We start from the raw sequence: 21,314 nt of genomic DNA on the forward strand, positions 1-21,314 counted from the left end.
GCTTCATGCTCGTGACACTCACCCTTTACATATTTATAAATACTAATGAGGTCACCCCTCAGTCTCCTCTTCTCCAAGCTCAAGAGCCCCAGCTCCCTCAGCCTTTCCTCACACGGGAGATGCTCCACTCCCTTCAGCATCTTCGTGGCTCTGCGCTGGACTCTCTCCAGCAGTTCCCTTCCTTCTTGAACTGAGGGGCCCAGAACTGGACACAACGGCCTCTCGGCCGTGCACCGCTCAGCAAGAGGAGCCAGACAGGCACCTCCCGCCTCCCCCCAGGCCCCGCCTGTCATGGCGGCCGCGCCCCGCCCGCCTCACGTGACTCCGCCGCCGGGCAGGGAGGCGGAGCGAGCGGTCACGTGGCGCCACGGCCGGGTGCGAGCGGTGCGCGCCGCCGCCGCGCGCACGGGGCGGGCGGAGGGACGGGCGATGATGCCGCCGCCGCGGTGAGTGCGGGGGAGTTGGCTCCGGGGCCGGGAGGGACGGGGACGGGGACGGGGAGGCGGTGCCGGCCTGAGGAGCAGCAGCAGCAGCAGCAGCAGCAGCGCCGGGGGGGGTGAGGGACGGGGCCGGCGGGGTGAGGGGCCGCCCCGCGGGATGAGGGGCCGCCCCGCGGATGAGGGGCCGGTGGCTGCGGCGGGGTGAGGGGCAGCCCCGGGTCGCCGGCGGTACCGGGCCGTTTGCCCGCCTGTCCCGGGGCAGGGGTTCCTGGTTCCCGCTCCCCTGCCCGGGGCGGGTTCAGGGCTTCCCCGTTTCTGGTTAGAGAGAACAGGGGGGCGGCGGGGTCCCCGGCTGAGCAGCCGCCCGGTGAGCGCTGTTGTGGGACCGGCCCGGCAGCACAGCCCCGGGCTCAGCCCGTGCGGCCGGTCTGCGGTGTGCCGCATAGGTTGGGAGACCGTGAACTTATAGCTTTATTTTTTTAGTCTTCAAATGCACGTGGAGGAGCAGCAGCAGCAGCCCGCCTGCCGTCAGCCCGGAGCTGTGCAACTGTCAGCCCCAAATATGAGGGTCGGTGCGTGTTGGTTCTGCTGCCGCTGCTCCTTCCATTGATTCGTTTGCAGGGCAGGGGCAGGCGCTGCTTTTCGGAGGGGTTTGACCCCGTGCTGTATTAAAGCTGTCTTACCTTTATGACTGGAAAAATGTATTTTTATAAACCATTTCTCCTTTTTTGTTCCTGTGATTTTCAGTATATGCTTTATGATGCTGAGGCTTGCTTTTTCACAGTGAGGGTGACAGAGCCCTGGACCAGGCTGCCCAGGGAGGTTGTGGAGTCTCCTTCTCTGCAGACATTCCAACCCGCCTGGACACCTTCCTGTGTAACCTCATCTGGGTGTTCCTGCTCAGGTGGGGGGGATTGGACTGGATGAGCTTTCGAGGTCCCTTCCAATCCCTGACATTCTGTGATTCACTTTTCCTCTTAGCAAATATGTGTTACGCTACATGGCTGGTCTCCAGCCCTTCTAGTCAGCTCCCATTGCCCTTTTTTGTGTGTGTATGTGTGTGTTAAATCTTATAAGGAAGGCTGCAACAGAAAATGCTGATAGCAAATTAATTGTTTCCAAGTTACTTATAAGGCAAAGAGAAGATTTCTCTGGTCTCTTGTTTGCATGAAAATTGACAGAGCTGAGCAAGCAACCAAAAGCTCAGTGCTGCTGGTAGCAGGGGGCTTAGCGGCTCGGATTCTTCTCTGCTGTAGTGTGGCCCTGGAAGCAAACACTGTGTTCACAAGCTGCCTTTCCAGATAGCTGCTTCACCTTCATTTGCACCTTCATAGGTGTCAGCCTTAAAACTGCCATTGAGACTAATTAAAACACTAACGCTGTCTAGTACAGTATTTCTGCCAAGCTGTATCCTCGATTCTTTTCAGTATCAGTTGCAGGGTAGCTGCAGTAGATCTTACATCTAGTTATACAATAAAGTTCTGTAAAGCGCAGCTCCTGCTCCTCCAAAGAAAAAAAAAATCTCATGACATGGCTCTGTCGCTGCTCTGTAAACAATCTTTGCTTTATTTGCTCCAATATTTGAAGTATTGCATTCTGCTTGAAGGAATGGTGAAATCTCTTAATGCCAGTACAGTAATTGTGCAGGTGGGCAGGATCATTGGCACTCTGCCAATATGCTTTTTAATTATTTTTTTTTGAAAATGTATTTCAACATGAGATCAAATTCCTTCTGCTCTTACTTAGAAAGAGTAGTCTGTGAAATCTGCCTTTTTTTTTTTTTTTTTCCCTCTCTCTTTTTTTCCTCTCCTCTTTTCATATGGATCTCATCTTAATAGGAAACTGCTCCCAGACATCTCTGGTCATCTTAAGCAGATCCAAGTGCAGGCAGTGCCCAGGAAAGGATGGTACCAACCTCTCCCTGACAGTGTGTTTCTGCCCTGCTACCCTGGAAAGAACCTCTGTATGTGTGAAATAGTCTGGCTGGGATACCTACATCTCATTTTAGAACAGCATAAAGGTCCAGGTGGTTCCAGATAAGAGGCTTTTGATTAACAAGCCGTTGGCCTCCCCCAGTATAACTGTCTCTGAAGAACTGCACGCCTTCTGCGTGAGCTTTTCCTCATCTCTGGGTAAGATAAGCTCCTGCAGAGTTTTAGGAGCTCTTCTGCAGCAGGGAGGGAAAGAAATAACACTGCAGCTCTAACGAGCCTTCATCTCTTAGCCTTAGATGAGGAAGCCAGCAGGCTATGTGACATGTGTTCTGGTTTAAGAGATTCTGCCTGCAGATTTCGGGGCCTGTTCCCTGTCTTCTGCTATCACTTTGTCTCAGAGGATGCAAATTAGTACTCCATTATGCACAGGAGTAAAACGGGAAGGGTTCCTGATCAGCTGCTGTGTGACAGTGGTTTATGAGAATGTGTGAACGTGTTCATAATTTTCGAAGTGAAGTAAAATAAACAGTAACTTTTTTAGGAGGAAGAAATCAAGGGAAATAAAGATGAATTATTAGTATTTTGAAATTTTGTCTATACAAAACAGGCTTCCTGATACTAAATGCTAGAAAAACAAAGGTTTTAATGGTAGTTACATGGCACTTGTGTGGAGCGGGGCAAACTATGGGTCAAATGGATGAGAAGTATCTCAGCAAGCAGTAAAAATGGGGATTTCAGATCTTCCAACAGGAAAGAATAGGGTAGCGTGGGGGTGAAGAGAGCAGAGGCAGGATCGTTCTTACTTTAGTTACGTTGCCTTGGAAGGTGCTGTGAAAAGGTTGCAGTGTGAGCAGCTGGCAGGCTGAGTTTGGCAGTGTGGCAGCTCTGTGGTGACTACTGAAGCAGAGAAGTAAGGGGAGACTTCCAGCTGAGGGGAAAGGTAAAATTTTGAAAAAATACGACTATTCCTTTCTGTGGCAGTTCAGTTTGTTGACTGCTTAAACAGTTCCTCTGTCTGGCTAAGCAATACTACAGTTACAGGTATCCCTAAAATCAAGTATTTTTCTTTAGTATCATTCATTTTGGAGAGGTGCTGCAATAAAGCTCTGTTAGTTGCTGTTGAAGAGCAAAAGTATGCTCGTGGATTTCAAGTGCAGAATTTTTTTTTTTCTTTGTCAAAAAAATATTACAGAGATGAAGTCTGTTTGAATCCCAGTTAGAGTGTGAGAGGTAGATAAACTGTCTTGATTCTTATCTAAGGTTTCTTTTCAAAACATATGGTAGCTTATGGAGATGAATGCATCTGCAGTCGCAGCTACCGTGTTAATGTATAAAGTACTGTCAGTACACAGACCTTGGCTGTTAAATCGGTGTTTAGCAGCATGAGTAAATGCATTTGTTCAGCTCATTTTGTGTTCAGAGTTAATAGTATCCACCACATCCCTCAGCTGTGCTCTAGCATGTTTCTCATGTGAGTCAGCATCGTGTAATAATTAGTGTAAATATTTTATTTGAAAACTCTGTAAAAACTAGAAATTACATTGTAACAAAAAGGATGGCAATTAGGAAGCTGATGATACTGTTTCAGTGAAAAGTCGACTTCAAGTTTACTAAGTTTCAGATATTTTGTTGTATGAACTTCTGAACTCTTTCACTGAGATCTGAAAATACGTTAAGCCTGTAGGTTAAACAGCTGATGGAGTTACCAAAATGTGGATTGAAGTGCCTGTGAGAGTGACGTACTGTATCTCAGCCTGTCCTTGTGCAGTCGAGTTTTTGCAGCCAGATGCTTTGTATGTTTGAAACTGGAATACAGTGCTCAGGGGTGAAGCAACTTTTCCACTGTTTCCACTGGTTAGGAAACCCCTAACACAGGGAACCTCAGGACTTCCCCCTGCCTGCTTTATGCTTTGTAGTATGAGCAAGAAATAGCTGTGCAGGCTGGGGAGGAGTCCAGACCCCGCTACCCCGTACTGCTCACAGGTAGGTATTGGTGTTTTTGCTGAGTCTTAAGTTCGGTTTGGGGCAAGTGAGCTGTTGTGGTTTTCCCTCTCATGGCAGTAGTGGCGTTGCAAGTTCTGCACTTCTGAGGTTGAAGGTTTGCCATGGCTGACAAGTTACACCTTATCGGCTGTGCTACAGCGACTGCTCGTGTGCCTGTTCTAACCCCTCTTGCCATGGAGTAAGTTACCTTGCCAAAAATCGCTTCTCTGGGTGCAAGAGAGGGAAGGAGTATGTTCATGAAGCTGATCGGAGGCAACTGCTTACCTGCAATAACTCTTTGTCACTCCTAAGACTGAGACACTGCACCATTTGAGAAGTTGAATTTTAAATCGACAGGTTAAGCTAATAAACTTGCAGAGGCATGCTGAAAGGAAGGTACCTCAGTAAATGATTGCTATGTGCCAAACTGATTTAAGCAAATACTTCATGAATGCTAGGAGCATGTTCACAGAGATCATCTTTTTAGTTTATGTAAAACCGTCCAAGTATTGCTTGGCTAAATGACACAGATTTTCTTGTGTAGACAAGAATTAAATTAGATGCTTTAAGCCTTGGAGATGGCCTTAATTAAAAGAGAAATCCTTTTCCAGGAATCACGAAACTATCCTGTTTTGACACACAACTCCTTATGAATCAATCTTTGTAGCTATTTTGACTATTTTGCTAATTCCTGAAGTGTAACCTCAATAACAAATGATGTCACTGTTGATACGTTTCATTTGTTAATTTACTTTCTAGAAGTGCTTTCTTTAGTTTTCTGTTTCCTGGAGTACCTTAGTTTTGTCAGTTAACTTGAATCTCTTATCTCTTGCGTCAGCAGACGCTGAGACTCATCGCCTGTGAAGCAAGAGAAGACTGAGTTTTGGATTACACGCTAACCCTCTGTGCTAGCATTGTGTTGGAAAGCATGGCTCCTAGTGAAGTAGGAAAAAATATTTTAATCTGCTATTCATTCTGTTGCAACATCCTTAATTTCAACACCAAAATCCTGAGCATGTTTTCCCATTAGAGACATTGGCAATAGATAAGTAGAAGTGACCTACAGGGGATGGAAAAGGAGTGGTTCGCAACTCTTTCCTCGAAGGGATTTCTTTGGAGAAGGAAAGAATTGAGTCTCTAAGATCATGTAGAGGGGAATGAAAGACCAAGAAAACTAGTTTTTGGCATAACTTGCAGAAGTTTGCACTCCCTACAGACAGTGTAAATTCTCTTTATGCCAGTGACTTACTGTTCTAACCCAACAGTTAATGTCCACATTTTGGTTTTTTTTTCAGAAACATCCTAATAGAAGGTCTGTTTACTTACATATTTGGAAAACTCCATACCATGTTGCCAAATACAATATTTGGCAAGATAAGCTTATATTAAATTGATGGTTTCATTTAGATGTGGGAGTGTTTTCATTGACTCCATCTGCAGATACAGTTCTACTGGCAATAGTACCTCTTTATTATAATATTATTACTGTATTGTGTTGAGGAGGGGAAAAATAATGTTTCCTGTGCAAGAGTTTGCTGGGATAATTTAGAAATAGGCTTGCTGGAGGAGCAGAAGGAGTGAGTTATTGCTGCACTAATCCAGACTACTGCGTGATATTCATATCCTCTCTGGTTATTGTGGCCCCAGAACCTTTGTATTTACCTTAACGCATCATTCTGTTTCTATAGGTGGAAGCTGAGTCAGGGAGTTGCTGAGGATCTCATAAAAATCTGTAGCAGAGCAAATAGTTCAACCAGAATGTCCCACGGGTCAGTCTGATATCTTAACTATACAGGAGTCCTGGTTCAGTCAGTAGGTTGAAGAGAGAACATGTAGTAGGTTTATATCCTTAGGATTCCTGTCATATTAATGGTTGGAGACATTAGTGAGAAAATGGGATAAGTAGAGAGAAACCTGTGTGCAGAAATGATTTTAAACTTCTGTTGCAAAAATGGGTCCAAAAGCAAGAAGGCTTCAGGGTTTTTTGGTCATTCTGAGGAAGAGTTTCTCACTGAGAAAAAGGAAAGTCCCATGAACCAGCTGTTCCGAACGACATGGATACTGTGGGCTCTGTGCTAAAGCTTGGAGTGAAAAACTCCAAGTGACCTTTGTTTCTGGACACGAGAAATGCAAATGGCCATTGAACTCAATTAAACCCCTACTTTTAGTGTTTCTTCCAGTTCTACTTTTTTAACAGTGGCCATCCACCCAGGAGAACTCGGTTACAACATAAAGTATTGAGAAAATCTCGAAGATTCTGGCATCTCTTGGTAGCGTGGAGAAATGTAACAGGAGCTAAGAACTCTGTGCAGTTTAGAATGAGTTAAATATTTTCTCATCACAGGCAGTTTGTGGATTTAAACTGTAACTTGTTTTAACCTCACTCACATTTCTGGTGCTACATTTAATCTCTTATTTTAAACAAATAATGTCTATGTATATTAGTATCAGTTAGTCAAGCTCTATAAGGGCTAACTAAACTGAGTTGCAAGGGCAGACTGTGGTGCTACAGCAAGTAACTCACCTTACTGTGGCAATTTCTGACATCTGTGAGCGTTACATGTCTGGGATCCAAACATGGCACTTCTGATGTATTTTTATGTTTAAGTTTTGCATATTGGAAAGGAAAACGCTGCAGGAAAAGAGAAATGAAGTAGCCTTTTATGATTTGTGGGGAGTAAGCTTGGAGATCTGTGAATCCTGTAATCTGATGCTGTAGGATAAGAGGCAATGTAACCATTCTTACTAAGACAGTTTCCAGTTCTGTAGTGCTTGTAATAACTTAATTGCACCATTTTTGCATTTTATACATGTTCAGGTATACTTCTTTGAAGTTTCTAGTCTGAGTTTGCTAATATCTTTTGTGTATTTTTTGTATACAGCTGCTGATTTCAGTACTGAGTTCTGCACAAGTGGACGGTAGGTGTCTGCTTGGAGCTAATGGTAGAACTCGAATTTGCAGAAAAAAATTGTGTAAAATGCGATGTTTTTGGTCAGTAGTCACAGGTTTAAAATTGAGACCAGTCAACCCCAGTTTTTGCTGTCCCACTTGAAAGTACTTCAGTGGCGTCTGTTTTGTTGCCAAATTTACTGCCAGCTCTTTTGGCAGGAGGGTTGTACAAATGAAGTCTGAATTTTTTTTTTATTAGTAGTATTTTTTTTTTTTTTTTTTTTTAGAATTGGAAAATGTGGTTTCACTTTGCTTGTAAAAGACTGGAAAAAAGCCCAAAGCACTTTTGCTGGAAATTTTAGAAAATTACTAGGGATTTGGAAAATGAAGATGAGGAAAGTAATTTTTAGGATTGAAATTTGTATATAAATTTAATGTTAATTTTCTCTAGCATTACTGTGGTCTGATCCATTGATACTATAATGAAGAATGCCTTAGATTACAGGAGTAGTTACATTTATCCAGTCCTAAAATTACATTCGGCCCTTTGGAGGCAACTGCGAGGCTGATGTGGCCCCTGGTGAAAATGAGTTTGACACCCATGCTTAGAAATAAACTGAGTGATTACACTTCTCTAGTGAGCAGCAGTCTTGTTTATGCTTCCCAGTGCCTGAATCCGTATGGATGATGTGTCAATTAAGAGGAGGGAAAAAAAAAAGGAGAGAGAAAAAACCAACCCCAAACAAATAGAAAAATAGATCAGTGTTCTTGGAGCAGTGTATGCAGCCAAATGAGAAATAGCATTGCAGCATTCATGTCCTAAGATCCATCCAAATTAGCCTGTTGTCATAGAGAAACTTGTGTTTGTTACCCCATTCCCAGTCAGGACTTGCAAAGCAGTGCTCAGCATCAAAGTGTTAAGTTTCAGGCTCAGCGTTTTATTGTTCACTGAGAATGAAGACACCAACTGGATTTGGCTGCTACTGCAGTAAATGCGTTTTCAGTGTGTAACCTTGCACAGCTTCTTTAGTGCCGACTCTTCTGGAAAAAGGTGAGCGTTCTGTTCAGCTCTTCATGTACAAGTGTGTCTTATCTAATTGTTTTGCATGCGTCTGTATTTTTACTGTTATTTCGGTGAGCTTTGCAGACATAAGATGCAAGGAACAGCTAAGTAGATTTTAAACATTTAGAGAAGGTATTAAGCGGCTTACTTGTGCGTAGTTGACCTTGTAAGCTCTCTTACAATTTGCATTTGTTATGTTGTGTTTGCTGGAGGGTTGTCAAACTAATATTTAGATACATGGATGTTTAACGTGAGAGAGGTGCATTGAAAAATAAGCTGTCAGTGTGGGTTTTTTAATCTTGCTGTTTTCTCAGCTTTGTGTGAAGGAGGAATGGCTGTATGACAAAATGCATGCATCTTTCTTTGGAGACAATACATGAACATTCTGGCTTCCTTCAGAGCTGGTTTAGCTAATGAGAAGAAAACCTCACTGTTTCAAATGGAAGAAAGTATTTATTAGCAACAAAAAAGGAGGAGGTATTTTTAGGACTCCATGAATGACAGAATGTAGTTATATGCCAGATGGCTTAAAGTAACACGAAGCCAAACAGCCCTATGGTGCGATGTTTGTTAGGGGGATAGGTAAGGAAATTCTGTGCATATATTAATAATTGTGCTTTGGGAAACCAGCAGCTTTTTTGGGGGGGGAAGAGGACACTGCAGCAGCATAAAACTCTCTACTGTACAGTGCTTATTTGCTCAGTATTGAGCACTAGGATTTCGGTAAGCTCATGTTTCTAATCCAAGCGTACTTGCTTTCTCTAATCAGACGGGACTGTTATGTTACTTTTCTTGATGCAGTGTTGTGCCACTGGTTGTAACTAAACCTCATGTTCTTTTCTGTTGTTTGTTAACATGAGATCCTGACTCTTATGAAACGTTTTATTTCCAAAACTTGCAACTGCTTTTTCCATTAAAATTGTGTCCTTAAATGAGAGTCCCTGTGAAATACTCTCAGTCCTTAGAGAGGAGGAGTATGCAAGGAGAAAGGTATTATTTATCATAAAGGAAAAAAAAAAAATCCAGTGTGTTGTTGACAAGTGAAAGTTATCACTGCAGAAGATACTTTAAAATTTCTTTTAGGGAGCATTTGAAATGGAGGTGGGTAGAGAAGGAACTTCACATTTTTAGCATAAAAATGCTAAAGTGTTTGCATTCACTCTGGTATGGCAGCCGGCTAAGTAAAGCTTTTTTATTGGAGCTGAGAAATTCCTGAAAGCTTGATAGGCAAAGTTATGTTCCTAGCGGGGGCGTTTCAAGATATAGTCCACAGATTTAAAAATGATAGTATGCAATATTTAGACATCTCTGGTTGAAGTCCAAAACCTAAAATACAAATGAGCATATAAGTGAGTCATTTGACAGTGGCAAAATAGTGAGGGGCGAGAACCTAAAGAAGATATTTTAAGTTTTTTCTTAAAACACTTTATGTTCTTCAGACTTAGTATACTCATAGTTTCTTAGGTCTTCAACAATTCCTGCAACTAGTCTATCTATTTGCCTTTATCTAGGAAGTATAATGAATGTTATTGGTATTTTCAGATTATTTCTCTGTAAAGCATCGATCAAAATTTGTATTAATTCCAGGAGGTTTTATTTTAGGTGGTATGAGATGGAGATGTATAGCTGTGCTGAAATGACTAAACAGTTGGCTCTCAAAGCCTTTAAAGTTGCATTTAGAAGTGACTTGCAGAGGTTAATTAAAAATAGAACTTGGCGTGTCATCTCATTAGAATGAATGGGAACAGTGATCTTATGCAAGAGGACAGCCTGTGGTCCACAGTATATTTCTGTGAATGAGGGCTGCTGTGACTGGAGTTATTAGTCTCTTTTAACTCTTTCATTCTCCTACATTGCACCTCACTGAATAGCCTGGTTCTGTTTTCTGGGTAACATCCCAGTCGGCAGCAGCAAGTTGCCATTAGTTCTCCTCAAAGCTGTCTTGTCTGTGGACCAAAGAAGCCCAGTGTCCTCAGCCTCTCCTCGCAGGGCAAGCGCTCCAGCCCATGACCACGTTGGTGGCCTTTCCTGAACTTGCTCCAGTTTATCACTTGTACTGGCAAATCCCAAACTGGATACGGTACCCTGACCGTGATCTCCGGAGCGTGGGGCAGTGTCATTGCGCCCCTCAGCTGGCTGTGCTCCTGTGGATCAGCCCGGACGCTGTCGGTTGTCGTTGCTGCTGGTTTGTGTTTAGCCTGACCTCCCCGGTCCTTTTCTGCAGAGCCGTTCCCTGGGCTGTGTCAGCAGCTGGGGAGCTTGTCTCAGGTGCAGGACTTGGCATTTGTCCTTGCTGAATGTCATGAGGTAGGATCCTGTAAGCCGAGCCTGTCTTTACATCAGTAGTTACATACATATATTGTGTCAAAAATAGCCACTTAATTCATAAAGTACAGTGACCCATCCCTTCTGTAAAGTCAAAAATTAATGGTTGTTTTTATTTAAAAAACAAACTAGCAGGTCGATCCAATTTTGTGCTAAACAATCCAGAAGGAAGGGTATGTAATGAGTCAAATTGGGTTGGAGCTCATGAAACACCAAGCTTTTCTTTTGTTGTGAATGTATGTTCTGCATGTTAAATGGATGTTGCTCCTGGTAATATGTGTGGGAGTCTGAAACAAAAGCTGTCTAAGGTGTCTCCTTTTCATTTTGCTAGTCTGGTAACTGTGACTCTCAAGAGTGGTTGCAATGTAAGGCATGCCTGGAAAACAATAATACTCATTAAAGTGCGGAAGCTACTACGAATGGCATCTCTGTGCGATAAGTGTGTTAGGTGTACTACTTCTTCTTAATCTTGCCTCTGTTCACTGTTAATGCTGTTGTCTGCTAGTGATTCAACAAGAAAATAGGAAAGCCTGTTCATGCTGATGCTTGTTTTGGAAGAGGAGCAATGGTAGCCATAACATCTTGGAGACCAAGAAATATATAAAGAGTTAAGGCTATTAAAAGAGCACAATTGCATTTGTAAGTAGTGTTACTTTATCTTCGTGGGTTGTTCCCTCTCAAATAAATAACAAAGTAAAAAAGAGAAGCATCTGTGGGAAGTCGTGCTGCAAATTATCCTAATACTCTCTAGAAAGATAAAATTAGTTTAATGGTTTCTTTTACTAGAATGCTCTTTAAAAATGAAGATTGTACACATCTGTTCCTTCCCTTAATATAGGTCCAAAATACACAGGCAGTCTTGCAGGAAATCTGAGTAGCATGAGTTGTATCTCTGTCTTCATTTTCCTTTTTTAAGAAGAAAAGCTGTTCTTGGAAAAACTGCAAGCAGACTTTAAAGTTTTCCCAAATACTTCTTATTCCTATTTCAAAAATCTTGAGGTTAATCTGATCCTCTGTTTGACCTCAGACAAACATGAGTTTTGGCACAGTCATGAAATATCTAGTCATACGGTGTGTTTACTAAACTGCTGAGGTTAATCCAAGCAGATGTCAGTGTTTAAGCAGTGGCTGGTCATAGAGCCTGTAGCTACTTTTGCTCTTTAAGCCAAAATATTGTGAAATGTGGTCCACTTTTTTTTTTCTTTTCCATTACAAATATGGAAGGCTGACACATTGGGCCAGTGTTAGTGAGAGCCGCACAGGTTACTATTATAATTGCAAGCTCCCCCAGGCTGTCTTGGAGGAGTTGTATCATTGTTGGGCCAGTTATTTAATGAATGTAAATGTTAGTGGTTTTAATGTATAAATGAATGTCATGCTGGTGTTGTAAGGATGCTACAAGAAGCTGGTGTGCCATGGAAAACGGTATTGCACGGTAATTACTGAAGCTGGAGTCTGGCAGGTACAGTTCTGGAAAGTTTTTTGGTTTTTTTGGTTTTTTAGCTTTGCAATTGATTGACTTTCAGAGACTTTTACTAAGTTACTTATATTGACCTTTTACAGTTCTCTTAAAAAAAAAAATCAATGATTTACTACTTCTGCAAGGAACTGAGACTTCTGTCCTGGAATTCATGGAAATTAGAGAGGAATATTTTACTCTTGGCATTTCTGGCATTTGGGTCTGCAAACTCAGTTCCAAGGCTTTGCCAAAGTCTGAAAACTATCAGGTGATAAATATATGACAATCAAAACAGAGCAATGAGAGAGACAGTAAGGCTGAGTATTTGTTTAGAAATTCTGAGAAAACTGTGCCTTTTGCTCTTAATCTATTTTGTGCTGATGCTGATGGAGGCAGCTTCTAAGATTGATTTTTTTTTTTTTTTTTTTTCTTCTTCCTTTCTTGGTCACCCCAGTTGCCTCCAAATGGATTGTGTTTTCCTGATGTAGGAGATGCTGCCACCTTGAATGATTTATGTTTGTCATGTTGAAGTATCTCTGGGTTCCTCAGGATACCAATGCAAACAGCTGCAAACCCCATGTATCACTAGGATGTTGATGTGGATGAATGCTTGTAAAATACTTCAAGGTGTTATCATTTATTATTTGCTGTGAAAGCTCCTCTCTTACCGAGGCAGAGGAAATGTCTTCTGTTCATTCTGGTTGTTCTTCACTACATGCATTTTTGGGAAAGAGAATCGCTTGAGGTATTTTTGAAACTTACTTTTGGCAGCTGTGTTGATTTCTCAGAAGTGAACGGGTGAAATGCAAGAGACCCCTCAAGACTTGTCTAAATTACCAGCAAAATCTGTGAGGAACTATATTATAAAACAATTCTTCTTGATATGTTTAAATCATAGATTTTTATTTTTAATGACAATTAGAATTTTTGTTTGTATTTGAATAAATAAATAGAAATTAGTTTCAACTATATTGTCTAAATAGCAGTTTAGTGGTGACTGGACTCGGTGTGGCTGGACTTATTGCACAGGAGAAAATTATTATTATGAGCCCATTGACATTATTACCTGGATAACGCAATTCAGCTTTTTTGATTTAAGTTGTTTCTATCTGACTGTCCAAACCTGCTAGCTCTGCTTGCATTAGCAGAGCTTTAGGGCTGTTGAGTTAAAAATATATATAATCTGTTTTTCTCACGGCAGCATGTGTGAGGGCTGAGAAAGATACTAATACTTTGGATTTGAAAGGCATATCCTTTGCATCTCCTGTACTCAGGAACAGCTTGTCTCAATTTAAGAAAAAAAAAAAAAGGTTTGGCTTTGCTTAAGTTTTAAAATCCTGCTTGGAGGAACCAAGTGGGAGAGGATGGATGTGTAAGACAATCATCAGGGTATCGTGACCGTGCGGAGGCAGTCAGACAGTTGCTGGGTGAATTAACAAAGTGTGTTTCCGAGAAGACTTCACAGAAATGGAGAGCAAAGGTATCTGGACGGGATAGGGCTTTAATTCACGGTATCTAGATGGCTTGCAGAAGAAAGTCATGGACAGGGAGATGGATGAGGTAAGAACCGCGGGACAAGTGGCTGCCTCTGAACTGAGTGTTCCCCCCTGGGTCCCTGTGACCAGTGAAGTGTTCTCTTTTCCCTCCCTCTGCCGTGTATCAAACTGGTTATTTTTTCATTCCATGCTGAAACGAGTGAAGGGATACTTGTTTCTTGGTATATTGAGGAGGAGCGGAGATGTATTGATATGATTGTACTTTGTATGCGTAAAGGTATATAGGGCTGGAAAGGTTCTCCTGGCTCCTCGGGGCAGGTCCCTGGCTGGACTGGCATTGCTTAGGACCTGAAAACCTACTGTGGCCTCTTTGCTCAAACACATCTGTGAGACGTCACGGTCAACCTAAAACTGTCGGAAACTGGAGCGTGCAGCTCTGACGCAGATTGTGACTTCTGCGGCTGCCTTCATGATAGAAGTGGTTGAAATCCATATGCCAGTGGTTGTGTAAATGCATATGCATTGGTGAATAAAGTAAACTAATAAGCCTCAATGTGCTTTTCATAGGCAGGGTTTGATTTCTTTCCATTCTGCCTTCAAAAGTAAGTGTCTAACAAAACATTTGGTTATTAAAGAAAATGGTGAGTCTGTATTTTCCTGCCAAATGTGTTACCAAATGTCTTGGTTGAATAGCAAGCTACTGAAAGGGCCTAGTTTTCTGCATCATGGAGGTTCTGTCATTTGATTTAAATGCAGTATTTCAACCTTTGTATCCTTCTAGAAAACTGCAAAACAGTAGAGGAGAGGAAAAGAAGGTGAAACAGTTCTGCTTTAGCAAGGAGCATGTGGAAATATTATGCTCAGGTTTGCATTCGTTGCATTTGTAACAGTACCCAAGTGTGCTTTCAGCTTGGTCAGAGGGCTTTCTGGAGGTGGGAGGGTTTACAGCAATCTTTTTACTCTGGTAGTTACTAATTTATCCCTTCCTCTTTAATCTGCCTGGTGTCAGTCACAGCAAACTTTAACTTCAGTGTGGCTAAAGTGCCACACAGCAGCAAGGTGGAGCTCTGAGATATAGAAGACATGCAAGAAGCTGGGGAAATACTTAGTCCGTGATGTATGACTCTCTTCCTACTGTTACGTGAGCCAGCAAGGGTTATCTTTGGTTTTCCTGTGCAAGCTGCAGTGTAGATGTATCCTTAAACAGCTCTGAAAAGAAAGAGTTCCTTCTCTGTTATAGTAATTTTATCTTATTAGAACAATTCCATTCCACAATGCAAGTGCATGTAGCATAATGTTAGGATTGTGCGTCTGTGTTACCATAGTGAATGGAAAAACAACTCCAGCAGGTTTCGAGGAGCAGTATATTAAGCTTGGACAAGACTTACAGCAGATGACCTCCTTGTGGCCATGCAAAAAAAACCCTGGCAAGCACCCAGATCTTCTCTTATGGATAAGTATTAATTGTCTGCAGACTGTCTGGCAAGAAGAATTATTATAATTAGAGGATGTAACTGTTCATCTGATCTTGCTCCTTTGCAGCCTTGCATGCTTTTTTGAGCCCAGCTTTGCCTTGCTGTGATCATTGACCACGGTTCGCACAGGGAATAAGGCATTGGAGGTTGGTGGTCTGTACCTCTTCCACTGGTAAACCCATTCTGCTGTCTAGAATCAGGGAGGGGTTTAATAATTTCTCTCCCCAGAGCATTTGTTGCCTAATTTCATGGCCCTGCAGTTAAGTGGCAGGATTTCTGGGTGACAGCATTGGAGAAAGAGCCTGTTTCACAGAGCATGACATTCATCTGTGTGCACAGGGTCCGTGTGAGATTTAAACCCCATTTAAGACCTTTTTAAGCTCCTTGGGCTTAACTGCTGCGTAGATTGTTGCCTTGCAGAAGTGAGGGAGTTTGGCATGGTAAGAATAACGGGTAAGTTATTTTTGAGGAGGTTTGGGTTTTTTTGCTTTATTTTACTTTGCAGATATTTTATTTTTGGAAGGGAGACAATAACCTGCTGCAGTCTGGGAAATGTGAGCTTTAATTTTGACATGTATTCTTTTTGGATGCAAGTCACTTAGGACTCAGAATTACATTACCAAAATAAGTGGAATCTTTATAGGTTTCTTTGGGATCGTGAACACCTCTGTTTATTAGTTTTCCATATTGAGAAGGGAATAATCTGTTTGTACTCATAAATGTTGTTGTGATTTGTTCTTTGCCAGGCTGACCTGAACACTTCTGGTAGTTTCTGACTTTTTGAGAAGTCTGAAAAATGCATTTGCATAAACCCTTGACTCCTACCCCAATACTTTATTTTCTTAAAACAAATGGTTTGTTAACTAAAAGGTGTTGAAATGGTTTCCTGACTTTTTGTTACTATGCAAAGAATTTGTTGTGGTTAGATAATGATGAATCTAGTTCTTTGAGTTAGAGTTTTTCTCAGTTCTGGGAACTGACCTGCATAGTTTTTGGTGGGGTTTTTTTGAGCCTTTTTTATATTTGAGAAACTCCAGAAAGTTTACCAGGTTCTCGTGGGCCATAAATAGCATGTTACCACCAGCTTCATATGCTTCACTTCAGGGATTTGCTTACAATAGTAATTTTCAGTACAGCTCGGGGAAGTTGCGTCGGTGGAGAGAACAGAAGCTCTTCTGGAGTCTGCAGACCCTGCAGGAACCCAGTCAATGACCTTGGAGCTTTTTGCTCTTTCCTTGCCCCATCTCTGTTTCCTTTCTTTCTGCAGAGAAGAGTATCTGTAAATGTGACTGTCTTGGTGCTGTGTGGTGTTAAATTGCATCCCATGATTTCTGGAATTTGTGGGATGTTCATGATGGCTGTTCTTAAATTTGGGGCAAGGACTGAACTATGTAGCTTTCTGAGTCTGTGTTCTCTCATTTCATGCTTTAGAATGGGAACTGAACTACAAAAATTGACATGTCTGGACATACTCTTGGGCAACTGGCTCAAGGTGACCCTGCTTGAGCAAGGGGGTGGGATAACGTGACCTCCAGAGGTCCCTTCCACCCTCAACTATTCTGTGATTCTGCAAAGAATCAATTCCCTGTGTGCAGTGTATTTAGTTAAACAGTGGTATGTTTAAATGAATGCAGGCATACGGGAATGTATTGTTGTGGAAGAGAGAGAATTATATAACTATTCTGAGAAAAATTAGTAATTTTTACGTTTAATTGTGATGTGTCATTGGGTTCTTTGATTATTTGCTTCATGTTTCAAAGCAGTAGTATCTACACGAATTGTGTAAACTGGTCATGTTTATTTTTTGAACTGGAAAGTTAAAAGGGATTTCATTCTTAAGGTCTGTGCTTGAAGTTTAAATTCAAAAAATCACTTAATGGAAGAACAACCTGTAGAACGCATTTTCTAATGTATAGACCTGATGAAGTAACAGGCAGTGCTCTCAAAATGTGTGTTTTCACTTTATTTCAGGTAATTGAGAATGGGTCCTCAACGATGCTAAGTCTACAATGGGAAGTGTCACACTTCGCTATTTCTGCTATGGGTGCCTTTTCACATCCGTGACCTGGACACTTCTGCTCTTTGTTTATTTCAACTTCAGTGAAGAGAACCAATCCTTCAAGAATGTGCCCATCAAGGGGCTGGAACCTCAGAGGCCATTTCCAAAAAAGTTCTACCCCCGTTTTACACGGGGGTCTGTTCATATACCTGAATTTCAAAAGAAAGAGAATAAGATAGGAAATGCTCTTGGAAATCATGTCCAGGACCCAGTTAAGGGGGAGGTAGAATTCTCTCCTGAAATGGGTAAGTGGTTTTCAGTGCTGGTGACAAAATTAATAAAACAGTAGATGAGATGAGATAGTAAGCTTGAAGTAGTTTTGTTTGTTAAAATGCAGGTGGTACTACTGGCCCTCTTCATTAGGAATTACTTGACATGTATTGTGCTGTGTTTAGTCAAAAATATATTATTCCTAACATTTACAGCTGTGCTGTGTAAGTGCTAATGAGGGGGACTGGATTACAGCAAGGTGTCTACCCTTGATGTAGTTCTTGCTTTTGGAAGGTTCAGCCTATGCTCGTTTCGTATCTTATTCCTGTGCTGACTGAGCATGAACTTTTATTAGCCACAGAGAAACTTCACTCATGCAGTAATTAAAAATAGCTTGATAACAATAGACAATGAAGAAGACCCATTGATTTGGAGAATGTCCTTGGAGTATGAAATAATCTACAAAAAACGTGTGCAGGGCAGATTACAATGAAAGATTTATTGAGATGACAGCGGTCAGGGCCAAATCCTGCTTACTTTGTACCAACAAAGGTCTGTGTGTTTCATTGGAGCATATTTCATCAATGAGATGATTTGGGTTTGTCTTCCAAACTAAAATGCTTGTTATATTTAACTACTTACAGCTTAATGTCTGCTGTTGTGTTCAGATATGCAAACTGAGGCATGGTCCATGCTGGCCTGCGAAGTTGCTGTAAGTCTGGAGGCAGATGTTGAGTCTTGTGGTACTGGTGTTTGCTGGTTTGGGAATTATGGTGTGTTACCCCTCCCAACCAGGAGTTTTATACTAATATATGATTGAAGTCCTCTGTCATTACCGTGGATGAATGCCGGATTGCCTGCTGCAAGGGTTCATAGAACTTTACCAAACTTCAGTTCATGAGTTGGTCATTAGACCTCTGTGAATATGTAGGAAAAATGCTAATTCATGTTGCCCTGTGGCATTACAAGTGTTGATCAGTTCACTGCAAAAAGCACAAGAGCCAAGTGAGAGGAAGGCCAGTCCAGAGGTGGCCATTTCTTTCCAGCTATTCAGTACTGGCCAGGAAAGAAGTTGGGCCTTTTTAACTGAGAAGTCCCTTGATCTTCAAACCAAGTGACGGGTTTGGTTGGTGAAAGCCAAGGGGAATTATACTGCCAGGATAAATTCTACATGAATCATCAGGAGGCTGCTCGTTCTCTGTTAGAATTAGATCAGGTGCTGCAGGAAAGGGCTTCCTGTCTATTTAGCATAGGGCAGTGATAAATACACAAAGAAAAAAAAAAAAAAAAAGTCGAGCAAACACAAACTGTCATCTGGTAGGACAATTTCTCTTTTTTTTTTTTTAATCTGGGAGAGCCACATAACACTGAAGTAAAGCCTAAACTGATGTTTGTTTGCAAAGCCCTTGTTTTATCTGCTGTTGGGAGTGAAATCTTTCAGGCATTTTGCGTGCATTTTGGATATTGTTCTTCCTGAGAATGTTTTAAAAATATTAGCACTCCTTGCCTATATTCAGAAGTTCAGGAAAGAAGTAGTCAGTGGTTTGTTATGGACAGATTGTAGAATGAAACATTTGGTAAGTGGTTCTTAAGCTTGTGCTTTGTATGTTCTAAGTTGACCCAGTGGCACAGTGTTACTGTGGCGCTGAGTATTCAAGTATTATGTGACTGAGGTGGGTGTCTGAACTGATAGGCTGGAAACCTGACTTTGGAAATGCTGGGATTCAAAGGAGGAGCGACTGCTGCCAGAAGAGCAGCATTGCCACGGTGAACAAACCTCGTTCCTGCCCGAGGGATGCAACATATCCACAGCGAGAGCACTTATCCGTGAGCGTGGTAGTGTCAGTCACCCCACAAGATACTCTGTGTGGGTGTATCCCGTGTCTTTTCCAGATATCTCTGTCTCCAGCACTTCCCACTCGGTCCCGCACAAATGCCAAGGCACCTGCTCCTGAGGTGTTTGATGGTGCAGCTGCACTGCCACTGCTGTGCTCAAGACTAAAAGCCACGGGGTGGGAAATGTAAATGCACAGAATTCCCTCCAGAAGGTCATCTTGTACCTGTAGGTCGACTTTGTTGCTGAAACACAACTGGTAGTGACACTGCTGTGCTCCGAAGGCAAACCAGGAGTGTTTATTTGGAAAGGAAGAAAGCTTCAAAACATTTTTGGTGACCTTTTCTTCTGTTCTGCTTTTTAACCCATCTCGTGTTCTCCGGCTTTGAGTTCAGCTGGCTTTTGCATAGCTGTTGAAAACTAGAGGACATGAGGCATGAAGAGAGTCCGAGAGGACTGGGGGTTTTTTTCTGCCTTACAGAGAAGGCTAAGGGGTGAGATTTTATTGCTGTCAACAGCAACTTCATGGGAGGCTGTAGGGAAGATGGAGCCAGACTCTTTCCGGAGGTGTATGGGATTATGATAAGAAATTAAAGCGAGGAGGAGATTTCTGTTAGATAAGAGGAAAAACATTTTCAATGAGATGGTGGTCAAATGCTTGAACAGGGACATGAAGTTGTAGAATCTCCACCCTCGGAGATACTGGGGGCTTTCAAAACTTAACTGGACACGTTCTGAACAACCTAATCTAGTTGGACCAGCTCTGAGCAGGGGATTAGACCAGATGTCCCTTCCAACCTGAATTAGTCTGATTCTATGAAACCTGTTATTCTGGATGTAAGGTAGTATGTGAATGAGGAACCCCCTTGCTAGTTATTTTCTGCAGATTTTGAACCATATGGAGGTGATGGGCAGGGAGGAAGGAGATAAATTACATGATCCTTGCTCACTTTTTGTGCTGGAACTTGAATGAAATTGCCTCTGTAGCTTTATAATAGCTGGTGAGGACATATACAGCTCATCTTGTGCAGCCAGAATAAAACGTTGTTGTTCCGCTACCTGAACTGCTACAGAAGTGGCTAGCAGATACAAGTGGTGGCTACCACTTCCCTTCTCTCCCTCCTTTTTCTCTGTGGAATAGTTGAGTGAAGCACCATAATATTTTGTTTCTGTTCACACTGGTGAGTATACGGCTTGGTGAGAGAGAAGCCTGTGGCACTGAGTCAAGGCAGGCAGGATGGCATTGAGGATTTCGACCTTGGCCTTTCGCGCTGTGCTTATTTATACCGGCAATTGCTGCCTCTGCCGTGCTCAGCAACAGTTGATGCTTCTGCTAAAATAATCAATGGAGAAACAGCTAGCTCTGTTGCAGTTTTACTTGCTGTCAAAGTTCCAGGTGATATAAACAAGAAGCTCAGAGTTTTTTCATAGCTATTTTTATGTTACTGCAGACTTGTGAAAACTGCATAAAACTGAAGCTGCTATTGTGAGGGTTTCTCTACCATTGTAAATGTATTTCCTCTCTAAAATCCCATTACAGACCCTTCATCTATATGGATAGATGCTGATGCATTGTGTGCTAAAGTCTATGCTCTGTCGCTTGTTTGATGTTCGTTTTTAGGTGGTGCTAAGAGTTAAGAGGCCATTTAAGTGAAGGAAGTGTGTCTGGTAAGGCAATAAACACAATGGAACCATCAGTCTTTGGAGAATTATTTCATTTTATTACAGCTGCCACTGCTACTCTTAAGTCCTACATATTTGTGAGGGGTAACAAAAATAGTTGCACAAAAATACCCTTGGCGAAACCAGAAGGATTTTTGAAGAGCATAATGGGTCTCAGGGGAGGTTAAAGCATACATTTCAATCCTTGACTGTTCCCAAAGGATATTTTTGAGCCTGTTAACTGATCGTGGCATGTTTCTTTTGCAGGAATGATTTTTAATGAAGAAGATCAAGAAGTGAGGGACTTGGGCTATCAGAAGCATGCTTTCAATATGCTTATCAGTAATCGGCTGGGATACCACAGGGAGGTGCCTGATACAAGAGATGCGAAGTATGTACTCATTTTTGGTGAGAACATGGTAAAATTTCATGTGCTCAAGGACTTGTTACTCACATTATACCTGATGTAGCATTTAACATTTTT

At 42.0% G+C, this 21,314-nt stretch overlaps 1 protein-coding gene across 5 annotated transcripts in view; it reads left to right on the top strand.

Annotated features, from left to right (window-relative positions):
- The first annotated feature begins 358 nt into the window (after positions 1-358).
- The window catches only part of GALNT11 (polypeptide N-acetylgalactosaminyltransferase 11), a 52,220-nt gene continuing 31,264 nt past the window's right edge, over positions 359-21,314 (top strand). For 2 of the 5 annotated variants that reach the window (XM_065627736.1, XM_065627741.1), the window contains exons 1-3: positions 359-446; positions 17,037-17,369; positions 21,098-21,221. In XM_065627736.1, the coding sequence (XP_065483808.1) occupies positions 17,075-17,369; positions 21,098-21,221 (419 nt within the window). In that variant the 5' untranslated portion in view covers positions 359-446; positions 17,037-17,074. Of the gene's footprint in view, positions 447-4,337; positions 4,358-8,212; positions 8,299-8,847; positions 8,893-17,036; positions 17,370-21,097; positions 21,222-21,314 lie in introns of those variants that run through there. The other 3 variants (XM_065627740.1, XM_065627737.1, XM_065627738.1) reach the window with 3 other exon arrangements.

Source organism: Caloenas nicobarica, chromosome 2, assembly GCF_036013445.1.
Source record: "Caloenas nicobarica isolate bCalNic1 chromosome 2, bCalNic1.hap1, whole genome shotgun sequence".
NCBI classification, from domain to species: domain Eukaryota; kingdom Metazoa; phylum Chordata; class Aves; order Columbiformes; family Columbidae; genus Caloenas; species Caloenas nicobarica.